General features: G+C 39.8%; 1 protein-coding gene across 3 annotated transcripts in view; it reads right to left on the bottom strand.

The window, feature by feature from the left end:
- Positions 1-22,903, bottom strand: part of crfb4 (cytokine receptor family member b4) — a 98,585-nt gene extending 75,682 nt beyond the window's left edge. Inside the window, exons 1-7 of one of the 3 annotated variants that reach the window (XM_079882221.1) lie at positions 22,645-22,903; positions 21,795-21,921; positions 18,949-19,115; positions 17,419-17,573; positions 16,182-16,329; positions 14,786-14,940; positions 14,080-14,705 (exon numbers count right to left, since the gene is read on the bottom strand). In XM_079882221.1, the coding sequence (XP_079738347.1) occupies positions 14,451-14,705; positions 14,786-14,940; positions 16,182-16,329; positions 17,419-17,573; positions 18,949-19,115; positions 21,795-21,921; positions 22,645-22,708 (1,071 nt within the window). In that variant the 5' untranslated portion in view covers positions 22,709-22,903 and the 3' untranslated portion in view covers positions 14,080-14,450. The remainder of the gene's footprint in view (positions 1-14,079; positions 14,706-14,785; positions 14,941-16,181; positions 16,330-17,418; positions 17,574-18,948; positions 19,116-21,794; positions 21,922-22,644) is intronic. The other 2 variants (XM_079882222.1, XM_079882223.1) reach the window with 2 other exon arrangements.
- Positions 22,904-26,125: the final 3,222 nt, after the last annotated feature.

Raw genomic sequence — 26,125 nt, 5'->3', positions numbered from 1 at the left:
TAGGGACAGGTTTTGTGGTATGGGTTTAAGGGTGTGTTAAGGTGTAAGGGAAGAGTCAACAGTTAATTAGATCTAATTACATAAATTAATTACAGCTGTAGTTACATACATGTTTTTATATTATACTTAGTATTAAAATGTATTCTGGCATAATTTAATTTAGTTCAGTTGAAATAATAATAATAATTCGTTACATTTATATAGCGCTTTTTCTGAGACCTCAAAGCGCTTTACATAGATAGGGGAATCTCCTCAACCACCACCAATGTGCAGCATCCACCTGGATGATGCGACGGCAGCCATATTGCGCCAGAACGCCCACCACACACCAGCTTACTGGTGGAGAGGAGACAGTGTGATGAAGCCAATCAGTATATGGAGATGATTAGGAGGCAGAGGCCAAGGGGCAAATTTGGCCAGGATGCCAGGGTTACACCCCTACTCTTTTTCAAAGGGCATCCTGGGATTTTTAATGACCACAGAGAGTCAGGACCTCGGTTTAATGTCTCATCCGAAGGACGGTGCTCTTTTGGCAGTATAGTGTCCCCGTCACTACACTGGGGCATTAGGACCCACACAGACCACAGGGTGAGCGCCCCCTGCTGGCCTCACTAACACCTCTTCCAGCAGCAGCCTGGTTCTCCCATCCAGGTACTAACCAGGCTCAGCCCTGCTTAGCTTCAGTGGGCAACCAGTCTTGGGCTACAGGGTGATATGGCTGCTATCGGAAATGTTTGAATGCTATTGACAAAAGCTGTTTACAAATATATATTCTTAAGTTATTGTAAAAATAATAATAAAAATGTAAAAAAGGAGGTTAAAAATATTTTGACATTTTGATATTCTCTCTCTCTCTCTCTCATATAGTGTTGGAACCGGGCTCTCCTCTGAAGGACTGAGTACACTTGTGTTTGTGGACACGCACACAGACCAGGGAACATTCTGATGTTGTCAGTCAAGTTCTGAACAGGAACCAATCTTTGGAGAAGTTCATTTATTTGCTAAGGTGGACAAAAACATTGTGTTGGCTTTTTAAAGATTATTTTGATGATGATTTTTACTCCTATGCTGTAGAAAAGATGGAGGAGTAGACAGTCAGACATTGATAATAATAAGAAATGTTTCTTGAGCATCAAAGAGACTTCTTTCAAAGACATTAAGACACTTAAATACTTCTTTTGGCCACCAGTGTACATGAATCCAACACATTTTTGTAAATAAGTGAAATTATTTTGAAGGTGGGGTTATGTGTCATGTATTGTGAAAAGAACTGTGTTTTGTCCTGTGTTGGACATTTCCTTTTTGACTGCTTATAAATGTATTTATATTCTGCAGTTTTATGAACGTAATGGTTGATATTTCATTATAATACTTGTATAAGCTAAACAACCAATGACTCTACATTCATTTTGTCAAATGCTAATGTTTTGTTTATGATTTTATGTATGTTTTTAAAAATGTGTGCAGTGAAGGACAGCACATAATGTGTTAATTTAACACGTTTACACATCTTTGTGCTAACCTTTCTGACATACTTTGTGTTAATTTTAACTCATTCATTGTGTTAATGATTTTAACAAAAAACGTTATCCCTAAACTCACCCATTAATGTGTAAAAATTTCACACATCATTTCCAGCATTGGCAGACTGTTTATTTTGTGATATATATGAAATGTTTTAAATAAAAAAAATGGTATTTTGTGATAACTTTGTCTAATTGGTTTGTATGTCAGTAGCGCTTATGTAGGATAAAAATTAAATTAATCATATATCAAAATTCTGAAATCTAATTTATATTTAGAACAAATAAAAAAAAAAATTACAGTAGTGTACTGATTAGCTTCGTTTGTACAGTAATGCACTGTATTACACAATTACAGTACCATGTAGTTACTGTAAAACTGAAATACGGTAAAGTCTAGGCCATAGAGCGGTGCGCTCTGACAGAGGTGGCTGGATCAGAGCCAGATTGCGCATTTCAAAATTCAATTATTTTATCGGCAAATCGGTTTTGAAAATGGCCGATACCGACAACCATAAAAGTGCTTAATCGGTCGACCCTATAATGCATACATCAATATTGACACATTTGAGGTTGTCATTCCACATACCAATCATCTTTCTTTTGCCTCTTCGCATAGCCACAGAGTCCATGTTAACAGTGCGCTGCTAAGGTGATTACCTCGATGTGTGTCCTCCTCCTCCTCTCTGCTGACTTAAGAGCAATAGCTCAGAAATACACATTTTAATCACTTCAAATCATCCATGGAAGTTAAGTACACGATAATTATTCCCTGGAATGAATGAATGAATAAATGAATGAATAAATTTTATTATTGTGTCATGTCCAAATAGGACCCATCCCTTTCGGGATTATAAGACACCACAAACCATTTCAAATTATAACATTCACTTCCTGTAGATGGTAACATACTTCACAGTAGGTTAACACATGCATAAATAAATAAAGAAGTACATAAAAGTGAAAAAATAAAATAAAGAATTACACATTTAGTGTTTCACCTAAATGTACGTTTTGTTCTCTTTGCCCAGGCTTTTTCTAGATAATCAGCAAGGGCGAATACCTTATAATCAAAAAAACACTTTAGTCTATCCGCATCATTCAACCACATCAAATCTGTAGTTTTAAACTTTTTAAACAGCTTCAGCCGTATCTCATGGTATAAAGGGCAGTAAAACACAAAATGAAACTCATTCTCTATATCAATATTACAGTAATCACAGATTCTTTCTTCCTCTGGCACTCCCCTGTAACGTCCTGTTTCCAGGTGCAGGGGCAAAACTCCAGAGCGGAGCTGAGCACACAATGATCTCTGTTTTTTTGATAGGGGAGCACATACATATTTTTCATTTCCAAAACAACTCTTTATTATTCCATATGTTCTTAATTTTGGTTTAAGAAATATATCTTGTGACCATTTACTTTTATGTGTATCTAATAAAACTTCCTTTGCAGCAAGTATATGTACTATGTTTATATTTTGAAAAAGGTCAGGAGCTCCAATTTGTGTAAATATGTCCTGTACTTTACATGCCCATGCACCCTTTACAGACACATCCCAGTTGAATATTTTCTTAGCAACTCGGTTCTCAGGCATTTTCACCAATCTATTCCATAAAGCCATCATACTACCTTTCCACCTTACTTCACTTGGTTCCCAACCCATGTCACCCGTTATTGCTAAGATTGGGGTAAATTTGTGGACTCCTAGGAAATAACGTATTGCTCTATTTTGTACCATCTCTCCTCTCACATTTATTTTTGAGCCCCATATTCCTGCCATATAGTCCATGACAGGGCAAACACAGGCCTGGAATAATTTGGAATAGGTAGCATATCCCAGGTTTCCCAACTGTTTCGTTTTTGCTATTACACCCCCAAGCGCTCTACTAGCAGATTCGGCCAATATACATATACCATGCTTGTAATTCAAATACTCATCCAAAATAAAGCCCAGATATTTATAATGTTCAACATAATCCAACTTGTGACCCCAAAAATAAAACTGAAACTTGCTTCTTCTATGCCCAGATTTTCTAAAATGCATAATCTGTGTTTTACTATGGTTAACTCTAAGTCTCCACTTCCCACACCATTTTTCGGCACACTTTAACATCTTCTGAAGATGTTCTTCATTTTCCGCCACCAAGATTATGTCATCTGCATAAAGTAATATGTCTAGTGTGTTATCCCCATCATAATTTATACCCAATCCGAGATCTTTGTTTATTTCCTGTGCCAAATTATTAATAAATATGGCAAACAGGGTAGGGGAGAGACAGTCCCCCTGTTTAACCCCTTGTGGTGTAGGGAACCACTCTGAATAGTACTCATTGACTTTAACACAAGCTTGAGGGTCTTTATACAATGATTGTAAGGCCCAGTAAAACCTTCCCTCTAGCCCTTCTCCCGAAAGACAATAAAATAATAAATCTCTGTTTACAGAGTCAAAAGCTTTTTGAAAATCAATATAACAAACAAATGATGGTTTGTCTTGCATTAATCTATTTCTAACTACAGTAGTGATAGAAAATACATGATCCACACAAGCTCTTGCCTTTCTGAAACCGTTCTGCTCCTCTACTAAGCGATCATTTTCTTCCAGGTAGGCTATGAGCCTGTTATTAAGAATAGATGTATATAATTTGTATGTTGTACTCAATAAGATAATTCCCCGGTAATTAGCTGGTACTCTAGGATCATTTTTTATAGATTTCGGTATTGGACTAATAATCGACTTGTACCACATAGAGGGAATGAGCCCATTTTCAAAACAAAATTTGAATAAAATAGAAAGGAGATCTTTAAATAACGGACATTTCAATATTTCATTTGTCAACATATCAATACCAGAAGCCTTTCCCACTTTCAGGGCATCAATAGCTTTTTGCACCTCCTCCTCATTAATATCTGCGTTTAGCACATTTTCATGATCAGAGGAGTGAGATGCTTCTCTTTCTAACTTGCAATTAAAAAGACAAATTTCATTTAGAAAAACTGAATCAAAGCAATCCATTTCTTGGTTACCCAAAAACAAATCTGAAAAACACTTTTCCCATTCCTGCAATACCTGTGAGACATCTGAGGCTATTTGACCCTTATTGTCATATATTTCAAATGGTATTTTATTATATCTTTTGGGCCCGAGTTTTCTAATCTGATCCCAAAATCGTTGCGGGTTGGAAGCATGCATATCCTCTAGTTGTAAAATACAACCCTTATTATACTGTCTTTTAAAATATCTTAACCTTTTGTCAAACTGATTTTGTTTTTTAAATTCAGCTCTGCATTGTTGTTTTAGTTCTTTTCCACCTTTACATTTCATATAAATATGCTCTGCTTTACGCATTAACTTCCACAAATTTTAGAAAGGTTTATTTAACCTGTGAATTTTGTGAGATGACTTTGATCTTATTTCTACTCCTCCTAATTCATCATACAACAAATTACATACCCTACTATACCAATTATTTGACATCTTGTTTGTTTTGTGCTACTTGCAATTTGTCAACTAGTTCCATTATACCTTTAATTAATTTCTCTGAGGGTCGCTTTGGATCATACCTACCTAACTTGCAGGTAGACCTTTTATAAGCCTCCTGATTGATCTTCTCTGTGTTAAAACCAGTTTGTTGCCGTACACTTAATTCAAGTAATAATAATGAATGGTCTGGAACATGACACCTGTCACTGATCAAGTCGTAACATTGACAGTCTGAGATGAGTTGGGATGGAGATATAACTTTAAAATCAAGACAGGTTTCAAGACAATCAAAGGGTATGAGTTTGAATACACCTTCTGGTGCTACTTGGACACGTCATCAGTGAAGAACCCGGGGTCATAGGGTGTTTCGGGTCTTTAATCTTCATACACCCTCACCCGGGCGACCCAGCCGGGGGTGATCAGTCCCCGGCTTGTGTCCAAGTGGCATGTTGCTCCACGGATCCCCCCTACGGATCCACAGCCACCGAGAAGCCCTCTCTGCGGCCTCTAAGATGTTTGTGGTGGCTTTTTTCAATTGCAGTCCTTTTACTCCAAGGAGTTTGAGGGTTCGCAACAGTGAGCGGCCAGCGAAGCCTCGGCACCCGACCTCGACTGGCTCGCAGCGAGTTTTCCAGCCGTTGTTCCGGCACTCCGAGCTGAGCTCTGCGTACTTAGCCCTCTTACGCTCGTTGGCCTCTTCAATACGGTCTTCCCAGGGGACAGTTAGTTCCAGGATAACCACCTGCTTGGTAGACTCAGATGTTAGCACCATGTCTGGGCGGAGAGAAGTGGCTGTGATGTTGCCTGGGAACTTAAGCTGTCTTCCAAGGTCGACTTGAAGCTGCCAATCACGAGCAGTGGAGAGGAGCCCCCCCGTAGAGCTAGGCCGGTGGTGTTGTTCCTTCTGCCCAGCTCTAATGAAGGTGATTGTCTGTTTGGGGGCTGCCTGGGTCTTGCTGAGCTGGATCGCTGTGCAGATGGAGTCCGCCAAAGCCTTTAGCACCTGGTCGTGGCGCCAGCGGTACCGCCCCTCCCCTAGTGCTTTTGAGCAGCTGCTCAAAATGTGCTCCAATGTGCCCCTCTTCTGGCACAGCTTGCACTCAGGAGTGTCTGCCAGGCCCCAGGTGTGCAGGTTAGCTGGGCTTGGGAGGACGTCATAGACAGATTGGACAAGAAACTTGATCCGAAATGGCTCTGCTTTCCAGAGCTCTGCCCAGGTTATTCTGCGTGGATCTGCATGTTCCCACCTGGTCCACGCTCCTTGTTTGGACATGCCGGCCATTTTGGTGTAGCGTTCTTCCTCCACCTCTGCTCGTATCTCGTCCTGAATCAGTCTGCGCCTCTCTTTTCCACGAGCCAGATTGTAACGTGGCTTGGGAAAACAACCAAGACCTGCTCGTCCCGTTGTCACAGAGCCCACCAGCGTTTTATGCCTTAGTCGCGCCTCAGCTTTAGTGACGGCTTCTTGCGCCTGCCACTTCCTCCCGGTCTTCACGAGGATTCCTGCTGCTGCGACTTTTGTGTCTCTGGAGTCCCTGTACATCAATACCTCTCTGGAGCGGGTGACTTTGAACTCCTCTGATAGTCCGCTCAAAGGAAGATGCAGCTTGGTGGAATGGCCGTACAGGGCAATGCTGCTCAAGGACCGAGGGAACCCCAGCCATTTTCTGAGGAACTGGCTGATAGACTTCTCTAGATCCTCGACTGTTGATGTTGGTACCTCGTAGACTAACAGGGGCCAGAGTATTCTTGGCAAGACTCCGTGCTGGTAGATCCAGGCTTTGAATTTTCCGGGGAGGCCAGATCTGTCAATCGCTGTGAGCCAGGTAGTCAGGTCGCACTTGGTTTGTTTTATGGCAGCTGAGTCCTTCAGGGAGCTATCAAAGATCTTCCCCAGGCTCTTGACCGGTTTTTCAGTCACCGATGGAATCATGGTCTTTCCCAGGGCAAAGCGGAAACGGTCGGACACTTTACCCTTCTTTAGGACCAGAGACCTGGACTTAGCAGGCTTGAAGCTCATCCTTGCCCAGGAGATGAGCCGTTCAAGCCCCTGGAGGAGCCACCTGCACCCTGGAACAGATGTTGTCATCACTGTTAAGTCGTCCATGAAGGCTCTTATGGGGGGCTGACGGGTCCCAGATCTTGACTTGGGCCCTCTGCATTCCACCTCGGCCGACTTGACAATCATGTTCATGGCCAGTGAGAAGAGAGATACAGAGATTGTGCAGCCGGTGATTATCCCCTTTTCAAGTTGATGCCAGGAGGATGTTACTTGGCCTGAAGAGACACGCGCGCAGAAGTTGTTGTAATAGTCCATGATGAGGTTGCGGATCTTAACAGGAACATGGTGTCTTACCAGTGCGGTCTCAACGAGCTTGTGTGGAATAGACCCGTAGGCATTGGCCAGGTCAAGCCAGAGAGTTGCCAGATCTCCTTTGCTCTCCTTAGCCTCCCGGATCAGCTGTGTCACCACCCCTGTGTGCTCCAGACATCCAGGTACTCCTGGGACTCCTCCCTTCTGGACTGAGGTGTCAATGTAGATGTTCTTCAGGAGGAAGTCTGTCAGACGTTGGGACACGATTTTGAAAAAGATTTTGCTTTCAACACTGAGCAGCGAGATGATGCGAAACTGATCAATGTTGCAAGAGCCCTCCTCCTTCGGTATCCAGACTCCCTCAGCATACCTCCATTGCGCAGCGACTTTCCCTCTCCGCCAGATCACCTTCAGGATCTTCCAGAGACGTCTGAGGAGCTGCGGGCACTGCTTGTAGACCTTATAGGGGACCCCGCTGGGACCGGGAGCGGAGCTGGATCTTGCCGCTCTAACGGCTTCTTCCACCTCTTTCAGCGTGGGTTCAGCGCTGTTGAATTGGGTCTCTGGTTCAGGTGGCGCCACCAAATCCCTGCAAGGTCCGAGGTCGTGGTCCCTCAAGGTGTCACTAAAAGTGGCGTGGAGATAGTTGTCGATCTCCTCTACCGGGCAAGCGAGGTGGCCACTTCGCTTCTGGCCCAGTAGTTTCTTAGTAAAGCTGAAGGGATTGCCAATGAAAGCACTGCGTTTCCGAGCCCTTTCCTTGCCCTTCCTTCGGTGCCGTTCCGCTCTCCTCAGTGAGATGAGTCTCTTCCTTATGATGTTTGTGAGTTCTGACAAGGCAGTCCTTTCTTCTTCCTTGGCCATCTTGAACTGACGTCTCAGGGATTTTAGTTCCTGTCTCAGCTGACTGATCTTAGCTTCTCGCCGGTTGAGCTTCGCTGGATTACTATCTCCTCTTCTTTCCTCGACACCAAACCGCTCTGCTCCCATGTTCATTATGATGGTACACATGGTCTGGAGCTTCTGATCGACACTGCCCTTTGAGATGGATTCCAGGCACTTGTCTACATCCTCGTCCAGCTTAAGCCACTCCTTATTGTTTGCGGCAGGCCACTTCACCCTGCGGTGTTCCGATTTCCTGCTTGGTGGGGGGATTTGCGAGGCTTGGAGGTTCCGGGTACTGTGGGGAGATTCCGGACCCGGCTCCTCCTCCGTCTCACCAGGTTCAGCAGCCGGCGTGACAGTAACCCTTGGTATAACTATATAGTCTACAACCGCCTTCCCTTTGGTTGAAATAGAAGTAAAGTTGTCACTAAGGGGGCTTACCCGGCCATTTAAAACACACATTTTAGCATCTACTAGAAATTCCAAAAACGCCTCGCCATGACGATTCACATAGTCATCAATTGCAATACGCATAGGGATATTGTCCACCTCTTTCACATAGTCCAACTTGTCACCAATTCGACTACTGAAGTCACCAACAACATAAATTGCATCCAAATTTGAAAATAAATACATCTGACTTGATAAATGAGCAAAAAAAGTGGATGCATCCCTGCCCCAAAAAGATGTCTCGGGGGGTAAATAACATGAGTACACAGCAAAACCATAATCTGAATATCTGAGCGTAAAACAGATCCGTATAATCCCATCAACTGTTTTGTCAACTATTTCTATTTCATATTCTCTAAAAAGACATGATTTAACAAATATGCCTACTCCACCCGAGCCTCTTGGTGCTTTAATATGTGTCATCCTTTTCTGCCCAAACCATACATAACCCTCTAAATGTATTACTAAATCTCCCATTAAATGCGTTTCATTTAGAGCAATCAAATCAGGTGCAAGTGCTGTTAGAATTGTGGATCGCAAACCTCTGTTCAGGTCAGTCCAACCGTTAATGTGCCAGAGTTAAAGAATCTGAAGAGGAATGAGCAGCATTTCACGGGGTATCCGTGTGGCGTTGTTTCCCATGTCTGTCTACTCGCGGCTGTTCTTTCCTCCGTAATCGTCCATTTACAGCGACATAGAACTCTGATTCCCCCGGGATTTCCTTGAGAAGCGTCTTAAAGTTTGTTTCGATCAGTCTCTCAGTATGAGACTTCGCCGAGCGTATATACACTCTGCTGAACTCCTGTTGCTCTCGTAGTTGCTGCTTTCTCCGTAGAATAGCAACCTTCTCATGAACAGATCTGAACTCCGCTTTCACCACTCCCGGTGCTCTGCCGTAGGCCCGCATCCTCTCTACCGCAATCGGCACAGCCTCACTGCCGAGACCCTTGATGACGAGCTGCTGCACCTTCATCTGGATATCCTCCTCTTCTTCTTCTTCTGGTAAACCCAAAATGACGATCGACACGTCTGGATCAAACCGTGCCTTAGATGCCTTGGTATCCACGTTTATCTTTATTTCTAAAGTGTCAATCCGCGCCTCCAATCGCCCGATTTCCAGATCCATATGCGCACGTATCTCCTTACTTTGTTTCGCTAGTTCAGATAGAACTTGGCTTTGACTTTTCTGAATAGTGGATTCAAGGCGTCCAACTTTGCTGTTCAACTCCTTTGTAATATTGCCGCTCATCTCATCCATTTTATCAGCGAGTTTTCTAAGTTCATGCGTAAGTTCTTTGGTTTCCATATCTGTGGCAATTGAGTCTGTGTTCTTAGCTCCGCTTCTCAGCGCTCTGCCGCTTTCTTTTGACATAAGCAGACCGCACCGGGCGCATACGAACAACAAGTTAAATCAATAGTCTGCTCGGAAGTATTTTTCTTATTCGGACAAACTTTCCAGTTTTCTTGTTTATTTTTTTTTATTTTTTATTTTTTTCCTCCAACAAAGACCTGCGTGCAGGTAGCATGCGTGTAGCCTACCACGAACCGGAAGTGTTCTGTAATCCCTGGACTCAAGGACCGTGTCAGTGTCCTATCCATTCAGGCTGCCGATCAGTTTAACACATGCGTGGCGTGCACACTCGGACCACGTTTGGGCGTATCCTCAAAATTAGTGCTCAAATCTTTTTTTCTTCTTCTTTTTTTTTTTTAAATTAGCGCCCAACTCCACAACCCCAAAGATGCAAGTGGAAGTTGCATTGGTAACTTTAAATTTAGAGAAAATCAAACATAAAAACATGCATTTAGGAAATAAAATATTGTCAATAACGGAGGGAAAGACAACCAAGAGGAGGACAGTCAAATTAAAGTTACATAAAAAAGATGTTGAAAAATAGAATAAGATGCAGGTTGTGTCAGAACAAGATGAAGTTAAAAAAGAAAGGCCACTCAGCAGACACAGGGTTTGTACACCTTTTACAAGGTCAAATTCAAGCACTTTTCAAGCACTTTCAAGGTCCACTTTAAAGCTTTTTCCAGCACCACACCACCGTAAATTACATACCTATACATAGTCAAAATTATTATTTAGTGTTTTTATCACATTAAAAGAGATAATGCTATAAACAGCCAAAATTGTGTTTCGTAATAGATATTTAAGCAAAACACAGGTTTTATTTTTCAAAATGTATCACTGTCTAGTAGCATTGAGTGGGAGGATTTGAGCCAAATGACATGCAGCTGGGTCATTCTGTGTCAAATCAGACAACATCCAGAAAAACAGTTGCTGCACCCTCTTAGATTTTGCTTTAAGTTTATGCTACCCTTAAAGGGATAGTTCACCCAAAAATGAAAATTCTGTCAGTAATTACTCACCCTCATGTTGTTCCAACCCCGTAAGACCTTCGTTCATCTTCGGAACACAAATGAAGATATTTTTGATTAAATCTGAGAGTTGTCTAACTCCTCCATAGGCTTCTAAGGGACTGAAACTTGCTGGCCCAGAAAATGTATTAAAGACATCGTTAATATAGTCCAAGTGACTCCAGTGGCTCGATCTTAAGTTTATAAAGCGACGAGAATACTTTTTGTGCGCAAAAACAAACAAAAATAACGACTTTATTCCACTTTTCATTTCCTTCTCTCTGGGCCTCTGGTCTTTTCACGTAGTGTTTAAGCGTAGCGCGTCTGTGTTGTACGTCACCACGTATCACACATGACCAGCGTCGGCCAATAGTGAGCCTACGTGGTGACGTGGCAACACAGAAGCGCTACGCTTAAACACTACGTGAAAAGACCAGAGGCCCAGAGAGAAGGAAATGAAAAGTGGAATAAAGTCGTTATTTTTGTTTGTTTTTGCGCACAAAAAGTATTCTCGTCGCTTTATAAAATTAAGATCGAGCCACTGGAGTCACTTGGACTATATTAACAATGTCTTTAATACATTTTCTGGGCCAGCAAGTTTCAGTCCCTTAGAAGCCTATGGAGGAGTGATCAGCTCTCAGATTTAATCAAAAATATCTTAATTTGTGTTCCGAAGATGAACGAAGGTCTTACGGGGTTGGAACAACATGAGGGTGAGTAATTACTGACAGAATTTTCATTTTTGGGTGAACTATCCCTTTAATGTCAGTCTTTTCACAGTTTTTTCCAAATCTACTTGAAGACAGTGCAACAACAACCTGTAATTCCACTTTAACCCAGAAGACTCTGACAGTGCACAGGCACCTGACTGATAAACAGCCTATATTAATTGAAAGAAAATAAAGTGTATTTCATTGCCAAGACATACATTTATCTACTGGAATAGAGCAGTGTAAATATTGCATAAGGCCATCCTCAACCTTACAGTAGGCTACTTGTTTGACACTCCACCTGACACGATTTCTGTTCAGGCTAACGTTAGTTAGTTACCGAAGTAAACTGCCAGTGTGAAAGCACCCTCAGTCACTTAGCCTGCGAATTAGCCTAGCTAGCAGTTACTGGCGTAAACAAATAGGGAACGGTAAGTTCGGAACGGCACGGATCACAAGAAAAATCGCTAATGTGAACGCTGTCATGTGGACCCGGGAGCGAGGAGGTGGTCTGAGTTTGGTTGCACTGAATGTGCACATGAATGTGAAAGCAACTCGGACTCGGGTGCGCACTTGTTCAGGAAGTAAAGTATCCTGCGCATGTGTTTTAGCTGATTATGATGTATTTAGTTAAATAAAAACACATGTAAGGGATGATAGTGTTGATGATTTACTTTGGATGCAAAGTTACAACGCTCAAAGTTCAAAGCAAAGGGAGATATTTGCTTTTAAAGAAATTGCTTTTTAAGGACTACAACAAACGGCTGGTCGGGACTACACGACATTCCTCCCAGGTTAGTGACATCACCAACCCTAGAATTTACATAAACCCCGCCCCCTGAACACGATTTATAGATTATCACGACATAATTTGCTAATCAATGACTAGAAGATAACTACACATAAGCTACATAAATTCATCAACTAACCATTCAGAAATGTTCTGTTGCTTCTACATGTTGTCACTTCTTCTCGAGTATCTCCATCTTTCTGACTTCGGTTTGAACATAAAAGGCTAAACGTTTTTGAAATTTTCAGTGCATGTGTGTGTGAGGTAAAAGGACACGAGCTGTTGAAGCTCCGCCCCCTGTGCCGTGAGCAGCAGCTCATTTGCATTTAAAGGAACAGACACAAAACCTGTGTTTTAGCTCACCCTCAAAAAGTGACAATTTTAACATGCTATATAAAAATATCTGTGGGGTATTTTGAGCTAAAACTTACACATACACGCATCTTGTGAAAAGGGCATTATATCACCCCTTTAATCTTATTTCATATAATATGAACTATTATTCACTATTTTATATGTTTTATTTAAACAATTCAAAGAGCTGTGGACTTTAACCAGACAGAGAGAAAAAAGACAGTCTCATTTCATCGATGGTAAGTACACTTCGACTCACGATTAAAAGAGTAAAGCCAACTTTAAAATACTTATGCTTAATAAAATTAATCTCATTTCATATAATATTAGCTAACTATTATTGACTATTTTATGTTTTATTTATCAGCAATGCTTATTTCTTTAAACTCATTTGTGCCGTTTCATTCTCACACAGACATTATGGCCGTTGCTGCTCAATCTGAAAACCAAGCCTCCAACCCTTCGTCTCTTCTGATCATAAATTCAATGACCTGGTGTTGCTAACCAGCAATCATAAAAAGACATCCTGAAGAAACATTCACTTCCTTATCACACAAAAGATAGGGGTCATAAACACACAAACACAAAGACTCCGGAAACGGAAGGTCAATAGGTCACAACGAACACCTGGTGGTCATAAACCACAGAGTCATAAATCAAAAGTGACACAAGCTACCATATATAAACTGCTAGGGTGAGTTTGATATTCTCTTTGTAGCATTGCATGTATGGGTTTTTACACTGTACACCAATCTAACCAGGTAGTGTAAATGTTAATAAATTAACCGTTTTAACATTCTATTGTTCTGCTAGCAATGATTCACAGTTATTCTATGTAGTTTTTAAAATATATTTATTTATTATATATTTCTTATTTTATTTATGAAGTTCAATGAGAGGGAGATGACCTTTGTTAAAAAAAACTATAAATCTTCCTTTCTATACCATTTACAGTGTATGTTTACATTTTCTGTTCTACTTGTCAGGCACTTCAGACCGAGGCAGGGTAGGGGAGCTTTCTGTGCTCGTCTTCAGGAGAGAGTGTAGGCCTGGTTATCATGGTGGAGAAACTACAGGAGAAAAGTCCCTTGAAGTGTCCAGTGGTCAGGGGCATAGCATGACCTCACAAGCATGCACAGGGATCCAGAGTGGTGCCTCACAAAGATGAAGACTACAGTGCAGAAACAGTCCTGCAGGACAAGTCTAACTCAGCTGGTTACAAAAAATATAGTATAAAGAGAGTAGAAGCCGATAGGTCACTGTGTGTCCTCTAATATTGGCACATTACGAAATTTAGCACATTAGTAATTATTTAATTCTCTCATTGCAGGTGATGTGATCGTCCAACAGTTTGAGATCTTTCTCTCTTTCTCTTCTTGCACTCAGTCTTTGGAGACTGTCTTTGGTTCACTGCAGTTTTAAGGAGGAAATACTCAGCAATGGTGTCGACTTATGAATTTACACATGGTTTGTCTTAAAGCATATTAAAAACTCAACAAACACATATAAACAACATTAAAAGCTGGATTTACACCACAGGGGGACTTTAAATACATATGGTTTGGTATCAAAACAGTCTCTATGCAGCAAGTAAATGCTGCTCTTCTGATGTGGTGCTGGCCGATTCAGATTTCTCCTCGCTTCTCTGTGTAACGTCTGCTCCGGTACAACTCTCATCCTTCTCTGTCTGAATCCCGGATCCTTCAATCTGCTGTTTGTCCTGAGAGCTGTCCGGCTCCGTCTGAAATATCCTCAGCTCATGAAAGTGCTCCTTCAGCTGAGTGCTCTCCTGCATGGCTGAAAGTATGGGCGGCTGGGACTGTTGTGACAAAAACTATGGAGAAAACAGACAGAGAGAATGTCAGTAACACAAAACAGTTCACAATCCATTACCTCTTCTTACCTGTGCATTACCTGTTTGAGGTTCTCTGGCAGATTTGGATCAGGGAAAAACATTCTGCATACTTTATAACCGTACCACATAGCCAGAAAGATCAGGACAATACTGACTAACACCACCAGAAAACTGACCAGGAGCACGACTGCTATGAACCAGGGCTCGACCTCACCTGAGCAGAAACAGAAATCATGTTACGGGATGTGGAGATTGACCATGTTTGCACCAATAATGCGATTATTAATGTGAGTTAAACACAGTAAGATGTTTTCAGGATGGGAGCAAACCTCTTCACTCCTGTTTACACGCAATTTTCACTATTCGCTAAGAATCATGGTTATTTTTACCACCATTATTTACATGCACAAATGATGCCCTCACATACAGTTGGTGTTACTGGCCACTGTTTTAATCTACTTACAGCAAAAGCAAAACAGATTTATATGGACGTATTTAATTTTTTTGCTTATGCGTCTAAATGTCTTCATTCTGATGAAGGGTGTGGGTTTTGGAATAAACTGCTGCTTCAATGTATATCTAATGAGTGATTATGAATCAAGGTTTTAATCAATACTTTTCCTTCTAAACATCACATGAGTTGAATGACTTCTCTAAGCTTTTGAGATTTTACTTTGTTATAGTAGAAGTTACCAGTGTGATTACTGAAATGTTCTTTTCATGTATTCTCTTATGTCTGTATTTGATATGAATGCAGTGACAGTGCTTGCTCATTTAGCCCGGCTTCAAGAAATGAAATATGGAAAGATGTTTTGAGTTTGAGAAATGTCTTCAACATGTGTCAACACATTCATCTGTTTTTCAAGGGTACCCTGACAGCTATGGTCACAGGGGTCATTGAAGTCTATAGGTTAAGGCACCATATCTCAGTCAAAAAAAATTCTTGACCCTGGGTCTTCATTAATCATATCTGGTTCTGGGTCTGACTGTAAATCCCCTTACACCGACGTTTTTGACCATCAATATACTACATTATATTCATGTCATGCAACCTTGTCAACATCAACTCAGTTTCTTCAGCACCCCCAAAATGCAATGCCTTCTTTACAGCGGTTTATGAATCTGCACATGAAAACGTCATTTGTGTTTGTCACAAGCACACTTCGATCAGAGTGGAACAGATGCCATTGAAGTGTTTACATGCCTGTTTATTGATTAAAATTTGCATAAACGCCACATATTGTACTATGATTATGGTAACTATGATTCTGATCTTAATTGCGTCTATTTGATCTAAGTATTGTGTTAACATGAGGTAAAGTTTGCAATATTGCCTAAATCTCATTATGGGGGTGCATGTAAATGTAGTCTTTGAGAGAACATCACAATAACACAATCAGTAAATGTGTAAAGCACAACTGAAGAACACAAACAGGTATATGGGTGAAAGCTTACTGCTGGGTGAGTTGGTTAGACAGGTCATGTTGCTGAACTGGCTTGTTTTTTTATTGTACGAATACAAAACTGCCACTTCAACGCAGTAGTTCACCAAGGGCTCCACATTTGGTAACATAACTCTGTTCTGCTCTCTTATTAGTTCTTCCTGTTTAGAATAAACAACAAAGACACATTGAGCATGAAATGGCCTGACTTATGTAACTGTAATATACTGAACAAAATTATAAATATTTCTCTCAAATATTGTTCACAAATCTGTCTAAATCTGTGTTAGTGAGCACTTCTCCTTTGTCGAGATAATCCATCCACCTCACAGGTGTGGCATATCAAGATGCTGATTAGACAGCATGATTACAGGTGTGCCTTAGGCTGGCCACAATAAAAGGCCACTCTAAAATGTGCGGGGGGGGGGGGGGGGGGGGGATACTGTATTGCTGGATATTGGCAGGACCTATAACACGCTGTCGTATACACCGATCCAGAGCATCCCAAACATGCTCAATGGGTGACATGTCCGGTGAGTATGCTGGCCATGCAAGAACTGGGATGTTTTCAGCTTCCAGGAATTGTGTACAGATCCTTGCAACATGGGGCCGTGCATCATGTTACAGGCTGGGCTGGTGTGGTTACACGTGGTCTGTGGTTGTGAGGCCTTTGGAGACGGCTTATGGTAGAGAAATGTACATTCAATTCACAGGCAACAGCTCTGGTGGACATTCCTGCAGTCAGCATGCCAATTGTACACTCCCTCAAAACTTGCGAAGAGTGGCCTTTTATTGTGGCCAGCCTAAGGCACACCTGTGCAATAATCGTGCTGTCTAATCAGCATCTTGATATGCCACACCTGTGAGGTGGATGGATTACCTCGGCAAAGGAGAAGTGCTCACTAACACAGATTTAGACAGATTTGTAAACAATATTTGAGAGAAAAAGGCCTTTTGTGTACATAGAAAAAGTCTTAGATCTTTGAGTTCAGCTCATGAAAAATGGGGGTAAAAACAAAAATGTTGCGTGTATGTTCAGAGTAGATATCTTATCCTTTTTAGTTTGCTATTGAAGGGGGAAATGTGTGTTCAAATTTGGAGGTACTGTATTTGGTATTGAATTTGTACTTCACTTGTGTCCCAATATCATGTAAAACAGCATCCTTCACATGCACAGAAATGAGTTTGATCTGTTGTACAGTATGTAGGGTGACCAGCACAAAAACTTTAGAAACCATTGCATTCATTACCTTTTTAGCCTCTCCTTTTTTCCAAAAACGGATGAGGTATGAAACCTGTGTAAAGACATGCCTCAAGTTACTTCTTCTCATTGGAGGATCAGTGATGTCAACTTCGGTTTGTCCTTTTCTGCTGCTCAGTTCGACATGAGGAGCGCTGATCTCAGCTGCACAGACAGGGCAATGCTTTATTATACACGTATAACAATTAAATATATTAAATAAAACAGTTAAAGTGAGACAGAAAATATTTTTTATGATTATTAATCTAATGCACTGTTTGATATACAGTGCATTCAGAAAAAGTCAGCTTTTTGTTGCAGTCTTATGCTAAAATGCTATATATTTTTTTCATACCTCATTCAGTAACCCATAATGACAAAGCAAATGACAGATGTGTGATGATTTAGCAAAAAACAAAACAAAAAAAAACAGCAACATTGAAAAAGTGAAATGTCACATTTACACAAGTATTCAGACCCTTAATATTTAGCTAAAGCACCACTGGTAGCAATAACAGTCTCCAGTAAATTCATATCTAAATCATCCAGGTAGTAAAATATTCAAACAAACTCTGTATTAAAAGAACTACATAAAAAGAAACGGGAGTCACCTCCTGTGTTTTTACAACTGAGGATGGTGTTTGGAAGAACACCGAAACATCTTGTCGTTTTTTTTTTGTATGTAATCCAATGATTTTTAATAAAGTAGTTAATTTGTACAGGCTCATTTTTGGGTATAATGCTGTAATATCTGTGGATTTTCTTCCACTCTTCTCCTCAGATCCTCTCAAGCTCTGTCAGGTTGGATGGGGACTGAAGTTGGAGATCCGTTTTCAGGTTTATCCAGAAATGTTCGACTGGGTTCAAGTCCGGGATCTGGCTTGGCCACTCGAGGACATTCACAGAGTCGTTCCTAAGCCACTCGTCTGTGAGCATAAATCCCAGATCGGTGGAGTGATGCAGGGACGTTTGTCCTTCTGCAAGTTAGTTTCTCCCAACTCTACACATGATCTCTGGAGCTCAACAGATTTTTAGTCGCTTCCCTTAACAAAGACCTTCTCCCACAATTGCTCAGTTTCTCTAGATAGGAAGAGTTTGAATCGTTCCCAGCTTATTCTACTTATGAAGGCCACTGTGCTCTCAGGAACCTTCAATACAGCAGAAATATTTTGTCGACACAATCCTGTCTCTGAGCTCTGCAGGCATTTTCTTTTGACGTAAGGATTAGCGATCTTCGCAAATTTTGCAAATTTTGTTTTGACTCTGTCATTAGACTGATATGAGAATTTTTTTTTTTTTTTTACCATTTTGGCATAAGGCTGCAACAATAAAATGTGAAAAACCGAAGGCTTCTGGATACTTCTTTGAATGCACTGTACGTGTGACACTAGAGGGATAGAAGTCATTGATGTTCAATGTAGCTCAAGGTCCTCTAGAAACGTCTACTTGTGTTCTAGAGTGGACCAGACAAGCTTCAGTGGGATGACTTACAAATATGCCTACTGCCAACAGAGTCAAAACAAGAAATGAAATGACTCACTTATTTTATCCACTGCAAACTCTCCAGTCTCCACCCAATCAGACGTCTCTCCATGTAGTTCTGTCCGAACGCGAAGTTTGTAAAGTCCAAAAGTGCTAAAATTATTAGTGAAATCACAGCTTAGTGATGAGCTGCGGACACATACTGGCTCAATATCTCTCCACGTTCTACACATACAGGGAGAAAATGAAACAATAATATTACAGAAATGCATAACCAGACTTTCATCAACCCAGAAAAGCAGATTTCTACTGGTAACACTTTATTTTACAGTGTCTTTGTTACATATGTTACATGTATTTACCATAGTAATAACAGTAAATTATGCATAATTACATGCAAATAGCCTTCAACCAAATCCTAATCGTACCCTAACCCCATAGTAGGGGTGGAACGGTACATGTATTCGTATTGAACCGAAACGGTACGGGTGTCACGGTTCGGTGCATGAATATACACGGAGAATACACGGTATAAAAATAAATAAAACTCGCGTGCAAATTAATTAATGTAATGCGGAACTACTGTTAGATACGCGGGTTCTTTAGGGACACCTAATCTGTAGGTCCGCCTTAGCTCTGAAGCTCCGTGGCTATAATGAACAGGCTGTGATGTCAAGATTGCAATGCTGGAATATGTTGTGTGCGTGTGCGTGTGTGTGTGTGCGTGTGTGTGTGTGCGTGCGTGCATGTGCGCGATCGAACAGTGGAAACATAAAAACATACTCCGTCATTTTGTTCATACAGGACATCATTCAAACTGCAAAGTGTTTACTTATATTGGTGTACACTCGCAATAAAATACAACATTGTGCTTTTGTCAAACTGTAAACTCTAGTCAAACTGTAACCTACAACTGTCATCCAACCAAAATCTCTCTCTCACACACACACACACACACACACACACGCACAGTTTAAAAGCAAAAAATATTTATCCAACCCCATTTAAAAGTGCCATCTGTCAGTGCCATCTTTTGGACATTCATCATATTGCATTGGTTTTCATTTCTTGTCCTAAAACAGAGCACTAATCTGTTTATTTTTAAATTATTGATTAAAAAAGAAAATCAAATGTGTTTTTAATGATAGTATTATTTTATACAGAAATAAATTATTTATAATTAAGATGAGAATAAAGTTAGTGTTAATTAAAATTTTAAGGAAAACAAATATATTAATCTGAAATGTAGCAAATTAATTTTAAATTCATTCAGGTACAATTACCAAGCATATATCAAGGTCTTTTTGTCTTTTTATTAATTTAATGAATAAACGAATTATCTAAAACTGTTGTTAATGCACTACAAATAAACTGGTTCTATGCCTTTATTTTATTAATAAAACTTATTTAAAAAATACAAGGCATTTATTTTCCTTTGGTGGTACAGCCTGAGGCATGCACAAGCCTTCTGCATTTTTGTTTTGCTTTTCCCTCCATTGTACCGAACCGTGATGTCTGAACCGAACCGTGACTTCTGTGTACCGTTCCACCTCTACCCTATAGTAAGTACATGTAGTTACTTAATGCTTCTAAACCCTCCAGTACATCATTAGCCGCGTTTCCACTGTCGGGCCAGGGCCGGGCCAGGGCTTTAAACGGGCTAATAGCCTCGGGCCAATAGCACCGGGCCTGCGTTTCCACTGTCGGGCCAGAAGCTCCACAGCGCTTCACTAAAACACGCCCGTAACACGCCTCTCTGGAACAACGTCACACTAACCCATCCTTTCACCAACAAATGGAAGTTTTATCAGAAAACTAATCAGAAATCACTGGAAACAGCGTTGAAAACAAACACGATAAAAGCGGCCGTTTGCTAGCATTTTTTTTGTTTGTTTACTTGAATATTAAAAACCCAAGCATCGATGTTTTACCACAGATTTACAATAAAAAGTGATACATTGATAATAATGAATTAATTTATGTCAAAATTGCACATTAGTCACTCAGAAATAAATTACCGTTAGGTCTATTTCACAAAAGAAAGAGGACACACTTACTTTTTCAGTCGCGTCTGTTTCTTTATCATATTTACATCACATTTAGAAAAAAATGATAATTTCTACAACTTTATGCCACGACCTGAGGAGCTTTAGCACTCTCTCGACTCCCATACAGATATTTTCAGTCAGAGAAACAGAGGAAGCTCCCGAAAAAAAAGTTACTTTATTTTATGATAGTCCGGTTTAAAGAGACGAGACGTGGGCTATGACAGATAAAATAAAAACATGACTGTCATAGCCTTTAAGATTGGTCTGATTTCTTCAAGCGTTCACTATGTTTTTTTTTTATATGCGTATCTTCAAGCGTTTACTATGTTTACTATGGTAACGGTTAGTGCGCATAGTCTTTTGCATCACAAACAGAAGGCATTCAAACATGAACGCGAGTTAAATTATTTTATTTTTAAGTCTTTAATGCTGACAGAATCATCCGGCGCTGGTAAACTCCTCCTCTGTTGGTAACCACTCCTCTAGCCCGAGCTGGCCCGCTTTGGCCCAAGGTATTCAACGGGCCAGAAATCCTGGCCGTTGGCCTCGAGTAAGCCCCGATCCAGCCCCGGAAGTGACAGTGGAAACGCGACTGGCCCTGGCACGCACTAGCACGGCCCGGCCCTGGCCCGACAGTGGAAACGCGGCTATTGTAAGTGCATTAATATACACAAGTTTGCTCTTTGTGTTTTATTATACAGATTTTCCTCTTTTTTTTCAGAGACAAGAGCAGGCCCACCGATGTTTTTAACCAGGAATATTCTAATAGTATGAAGCCATTTAATTATATTTGTAAAATGTCACGCATATTATTTTAACCGTAAAAGGTAAAATGAGTGTATCGTAATTAACTTACTTCAGTTCAGCGGTGTAGTTAAATAGTTGATTAGTGGTGTTTTGTGGCGGATCCCATTCCAGAACTAATCCCATGTCCAGAGACTTCACAGTCACATTCTCAGGGATTGGGACGCTCTCTGTTAACACTCAAACACACAGACATACACACATTAAAACAAAGCTTTACTAAAATACATCACTGGAAAATACACACTGCCATCATATTCATATTTGTTCCTCTTTTTCACATACTGTATGGAAGTCATGAAAACCCTGAAATAGCCTAACACAAATGGAAGGAAATTATCTAGTGACCAATAAATGTTAAACAAATCGATCTTTCCTAAAGTGGATACAAATAACAATGATACATTTTATTACATTTTCGTGCCTAGGAGGGGAAAAAAGAAGAAAAAAGTGTATATGTTATTACTTTGTAAGGAGACACGTGTATTTTTCAACAACTCGTGATACAACACAAAAAAAAAACATGTTTGGTCAATGATCTTCACTGCAACTCTAGTGCGTTTTTATAAGCCTGAATACATAATTAGGTTAATTATAAAACAAAATTGAGTTCATATTTATGAGTTTAAATATGACTGGTTAAGAGTTTTTAAACACTCAGTCCAGAGAAGTGTGTGATTGTCTGTTGGTGTGAATGTTGCTGTCTGAATCAGCCATTAACATTATCAGGAAGTTCAGCGATCATTTACTGGCAGAGGTTTTTCCCGGAACCCGTTTGACGCCACGTTTGACAATAACGAAGCAGTGTCAAACAATGATATGAACTAGTAGAGTTTTTATCATCGTCGTTAATATTATTACAGAGGTTTAATTCGTGTAAAGTCTCCATGAATGAAACTCACCTGCGCCGACGCAGACGATATAAAACAACGAGCCCACAGACAGACAGGAGAAGACGGTCTTCATTCTTCTTCAACGGAGCAGATTCACCTTTATAAAGTCCAGTTTGTTATAAAGTGCTCTCTGAGAGCGCGTGCACGGTGTGTCGTGTGTGTGTGTGTGTGTGTGTGTGTGAGAGAGAGTGAGGAAATGCACTCAGTCTAGAAGGAAAGCGAAAGTAGTGTACTAATAAACTGGCATTATACCGTGTTTACAAGAAACCCCGTGAGAGGAGGAGTTATGGATAACCCCACAGCGTCTAATATTTCTGTCGTCGTGTGGTCATTTATAGGCTAGATTAAGAGTTTATTTGCTACAAAAATTGTAATAATGATTAAAAAATGCTGTGTGTTGTAAATGCGCTGTATGTTTTGTATTTGAAAATTATGAATTTTCTTTATATTTGTTTCGTTCCACTGCTGTTATATTGTTGAGTTTGTTACACTCTTCTTGAACGCTCCTTTTATTAATAGTATTTTAAAGAGATTAAATGTATTTTGGATTTTGTTCAAGGCTTTGTACTACATTAATACTATTTTGAATTTCATATACAGTAGGTCTATATAACATTAAATGATAGTCTTTCTCCGCCAGCAAGTTGCCAGCCAACATCAGCATTTTTGATCATATTCTCAAAAATGTCATAGCACCCAGAATATTTTGTTTCATGAATAACTGAACATATCAAAAGAAAGAACAAAGCCTCTGCTTTTAAACAAAAACTGGTTTATTCTAGCTTCATGCATTCTTTTTTTTTTTTTTTTACACTTGAATATGGATAAGTTTCACAAAAAACAGCAACATTTTGAGCAAAAAGCTGAGAAAAACGCAAGTGTAATTTAACAAAATTGAATAACATTTTTCATAGTTCTGAATTAACAAGAATTAAAAAATGGAAAATTTAACATAATTAAAATGTTTTATGGCAGATTTTTTTTTTTTTTTTGTATGTATTTTCATGTACAGACATTTTCAAACAGCGGATTATTTGTTCCGAATTCTTAGACTGCAAATATCCAGTTTTTAAAAGTAGGCTACAGAAGAAATTCGGAACATCAAATTCAATATTCTAAAATTTAAAACGCAGAAATTCAGATCATACAGAAAGTAGGTCAGAGGTCAACCAGAGATGACAGGGAGGAGAGGCTCTCAGAAAAGTCGAACTGAGCATTTTAGCCAATTACAGAGATGCAGCAGTTTTCTGGCCGAGCGTGGCGCTTAAACATTTATGATTTATATGTATTTGTTAGGTTAGCATTCTCAGCACGTGAAGCGGTCTCTGGTGTTTGTTTTAAAGTATATTTGGTGTGAAAATGATTAGCATGACACCGTGTCTACAGGACGCGAGTGGTGCGACAAAAGACAATAGAACCCATAGATTATAATCTGTAATATATTGTCTACACTAGATGCGGCACCGTGTCTACACCGGACGCAACCGCGACCGTGGCAAAGAGCTTGGACTACGTCAGAACTGCGTCAGAAATAGATCAGGGAATCCGTTTGCTGTTGGGAATCAATCCCACCACTTTCAGTGTAGAAGACAATATCACTGATTATAATCAATGGGTTCTGTTGTCTTTCATCGCGTTGCATCCGGTCTAGATACGGTGTAAGCCAGGGACGTCACTAGGATTGGAAGACAGGGGGGGCTTAGCCCCCAGGGTATTTGTAACTTGCGTTTACAGAAAATCTTACAGTGAGTTTGAGTAAAAAACAACTATGTATTTGTTTAGCTGTATTTTTCTCTTCAACCCCGTTACCATCTTCAACCCTGTTACCCTAGTCTCAACCCCGTCACACCTACATTTTTATTAATTATTTTTTTAAGTTTATGAATAAGTAATTTAATGTTTGTTGAACTTAGTCAGAAATGTTCAGAGCAATCATAAGAATACTAATATTAGTTCAAATTCTGAAGTTAAGCCACATCTTTGATCAAAAATGATAGGGTTGCTGTCACAAAAAGTGCCCATTTCAGGCTTTAGTATAGCATTAGTGTAAAATTATATGTAAATTTGACGGTGCATGGTACAATTTCTGGTAAGCTACGCTTTTTTATTATTTCAATTCAATTCAATTATTGTGATTTGATTTTTAATATTGACTCATTTGGATAAATAGGTACTCAATATAGACATTAATTTTTCTCAAGAAAAAAACAACTCACCTAATGCTGTAAACATACAGAGAGCCCTATCAGCTGCTAGTATTATTTAAGGTTAAAAATAACTCAAATGAAATATAATGCGTTTTTTTATTATTATTATAATAACAACTTTATTTAATGATTTAAGTAAAAATATAATAAATATGAAATATAGAACACATATTTAGCAAAATACTCTCTATAGCTCTTGTTTTCTCGCCAGCTAACGTATGGCTTTCCTGAGGTAAATGTGACATGTTCTCCAGCTAGATGTTATTGACCTCTTCACGCTGATGAAAAACACTGATTGATCGATATTATGTATGAGTAATATACATTTCGGTAAGTTGTAGCCTACTAACGTTACTTTATCTTTCAACAGTGTTCGTGTTTTTTTTACTATTAGCTAGTAGAGATGATCGGTTCACGTGCGCTAGGGATCTGTCACGTAAAATTTAGCCTACAAACGCCAAAACGGTGTTTATTGTTTGAATTTCGTAATAAAATTGACAGAATCTGAGAGTTGAGATTCTTTTATATCATAAAGTAACCTGCTCTGTCTAGTCTGTCAGTCTCCGTGTCCTCTTTGCTTCGCGATTTTTATGTGCGTGAGAAAATGGATGTGTGGTGTGAGAGCGTGTGAAAAGTGTTAATTGCGTGTGTCTCACGGTGAATGCGTAGAGTTGGCAGCTATCTGTCCAACTTCCGACTTTTCGGCTATTTTTTGTAGCTGGATATATAATTTGTTGCGTCTAAATATGAATGAGGATACTAGGGGTGTAAGAAAAAAATCGATACACTTGAGTATCGCGATATTTTATTTTGCAATACTGTATCGATTTTCAAAAACGCAATATCGATTTTTTTTTTTTTTTTTACGTCCAAAAATATTCATGGTAAGACCGTAAGACAGTGGTTCACGTTTATGTTGTTTAAATCCCTACCACTAGATAGCTATGCTGAGACGCACCATAGTGTCCTCGCCAGGCTCGCCTATAACGAGAGCGTCAAAAAGTTGGGCAGTTCCTTTATACAAATATCAAGCGAAAAACGCAGTCGGCAGCCAATTGCTGTGAGGTTCGGGATGTGACGTCTGTCTTGAGAGTTTAAACATGCAAATTGTGCCGGAGTTTATGCTGGATTTAGTGCGTAAATCATTTTGTTTACAAATTAGACGTTGTGCAGTTGTTATATATATATATATATATATATATATATGTTAAATATTTCATTTTGGATGTGTTTATTGTGATTATATTGGCTGGTTTTATAAAAGTTTATACAATTGAAAGGAT

This window comes from Squalius cephalus (assembly GCF_949319135.1).
Source record: "Squalius cephalus genome assembly, chromosome: 9".
Classification (NCBI taxonomy): Eukaryota; Metazoa; Chordata; class Actinopteri; order Cypriniformes; family Leuciscidae; genus Squalius; species Squalius cephalus.
Note: the sequence above shows the minus strand (reverse complement) of the source record. Positions and strands in the feature narration are given on the sequence as shown.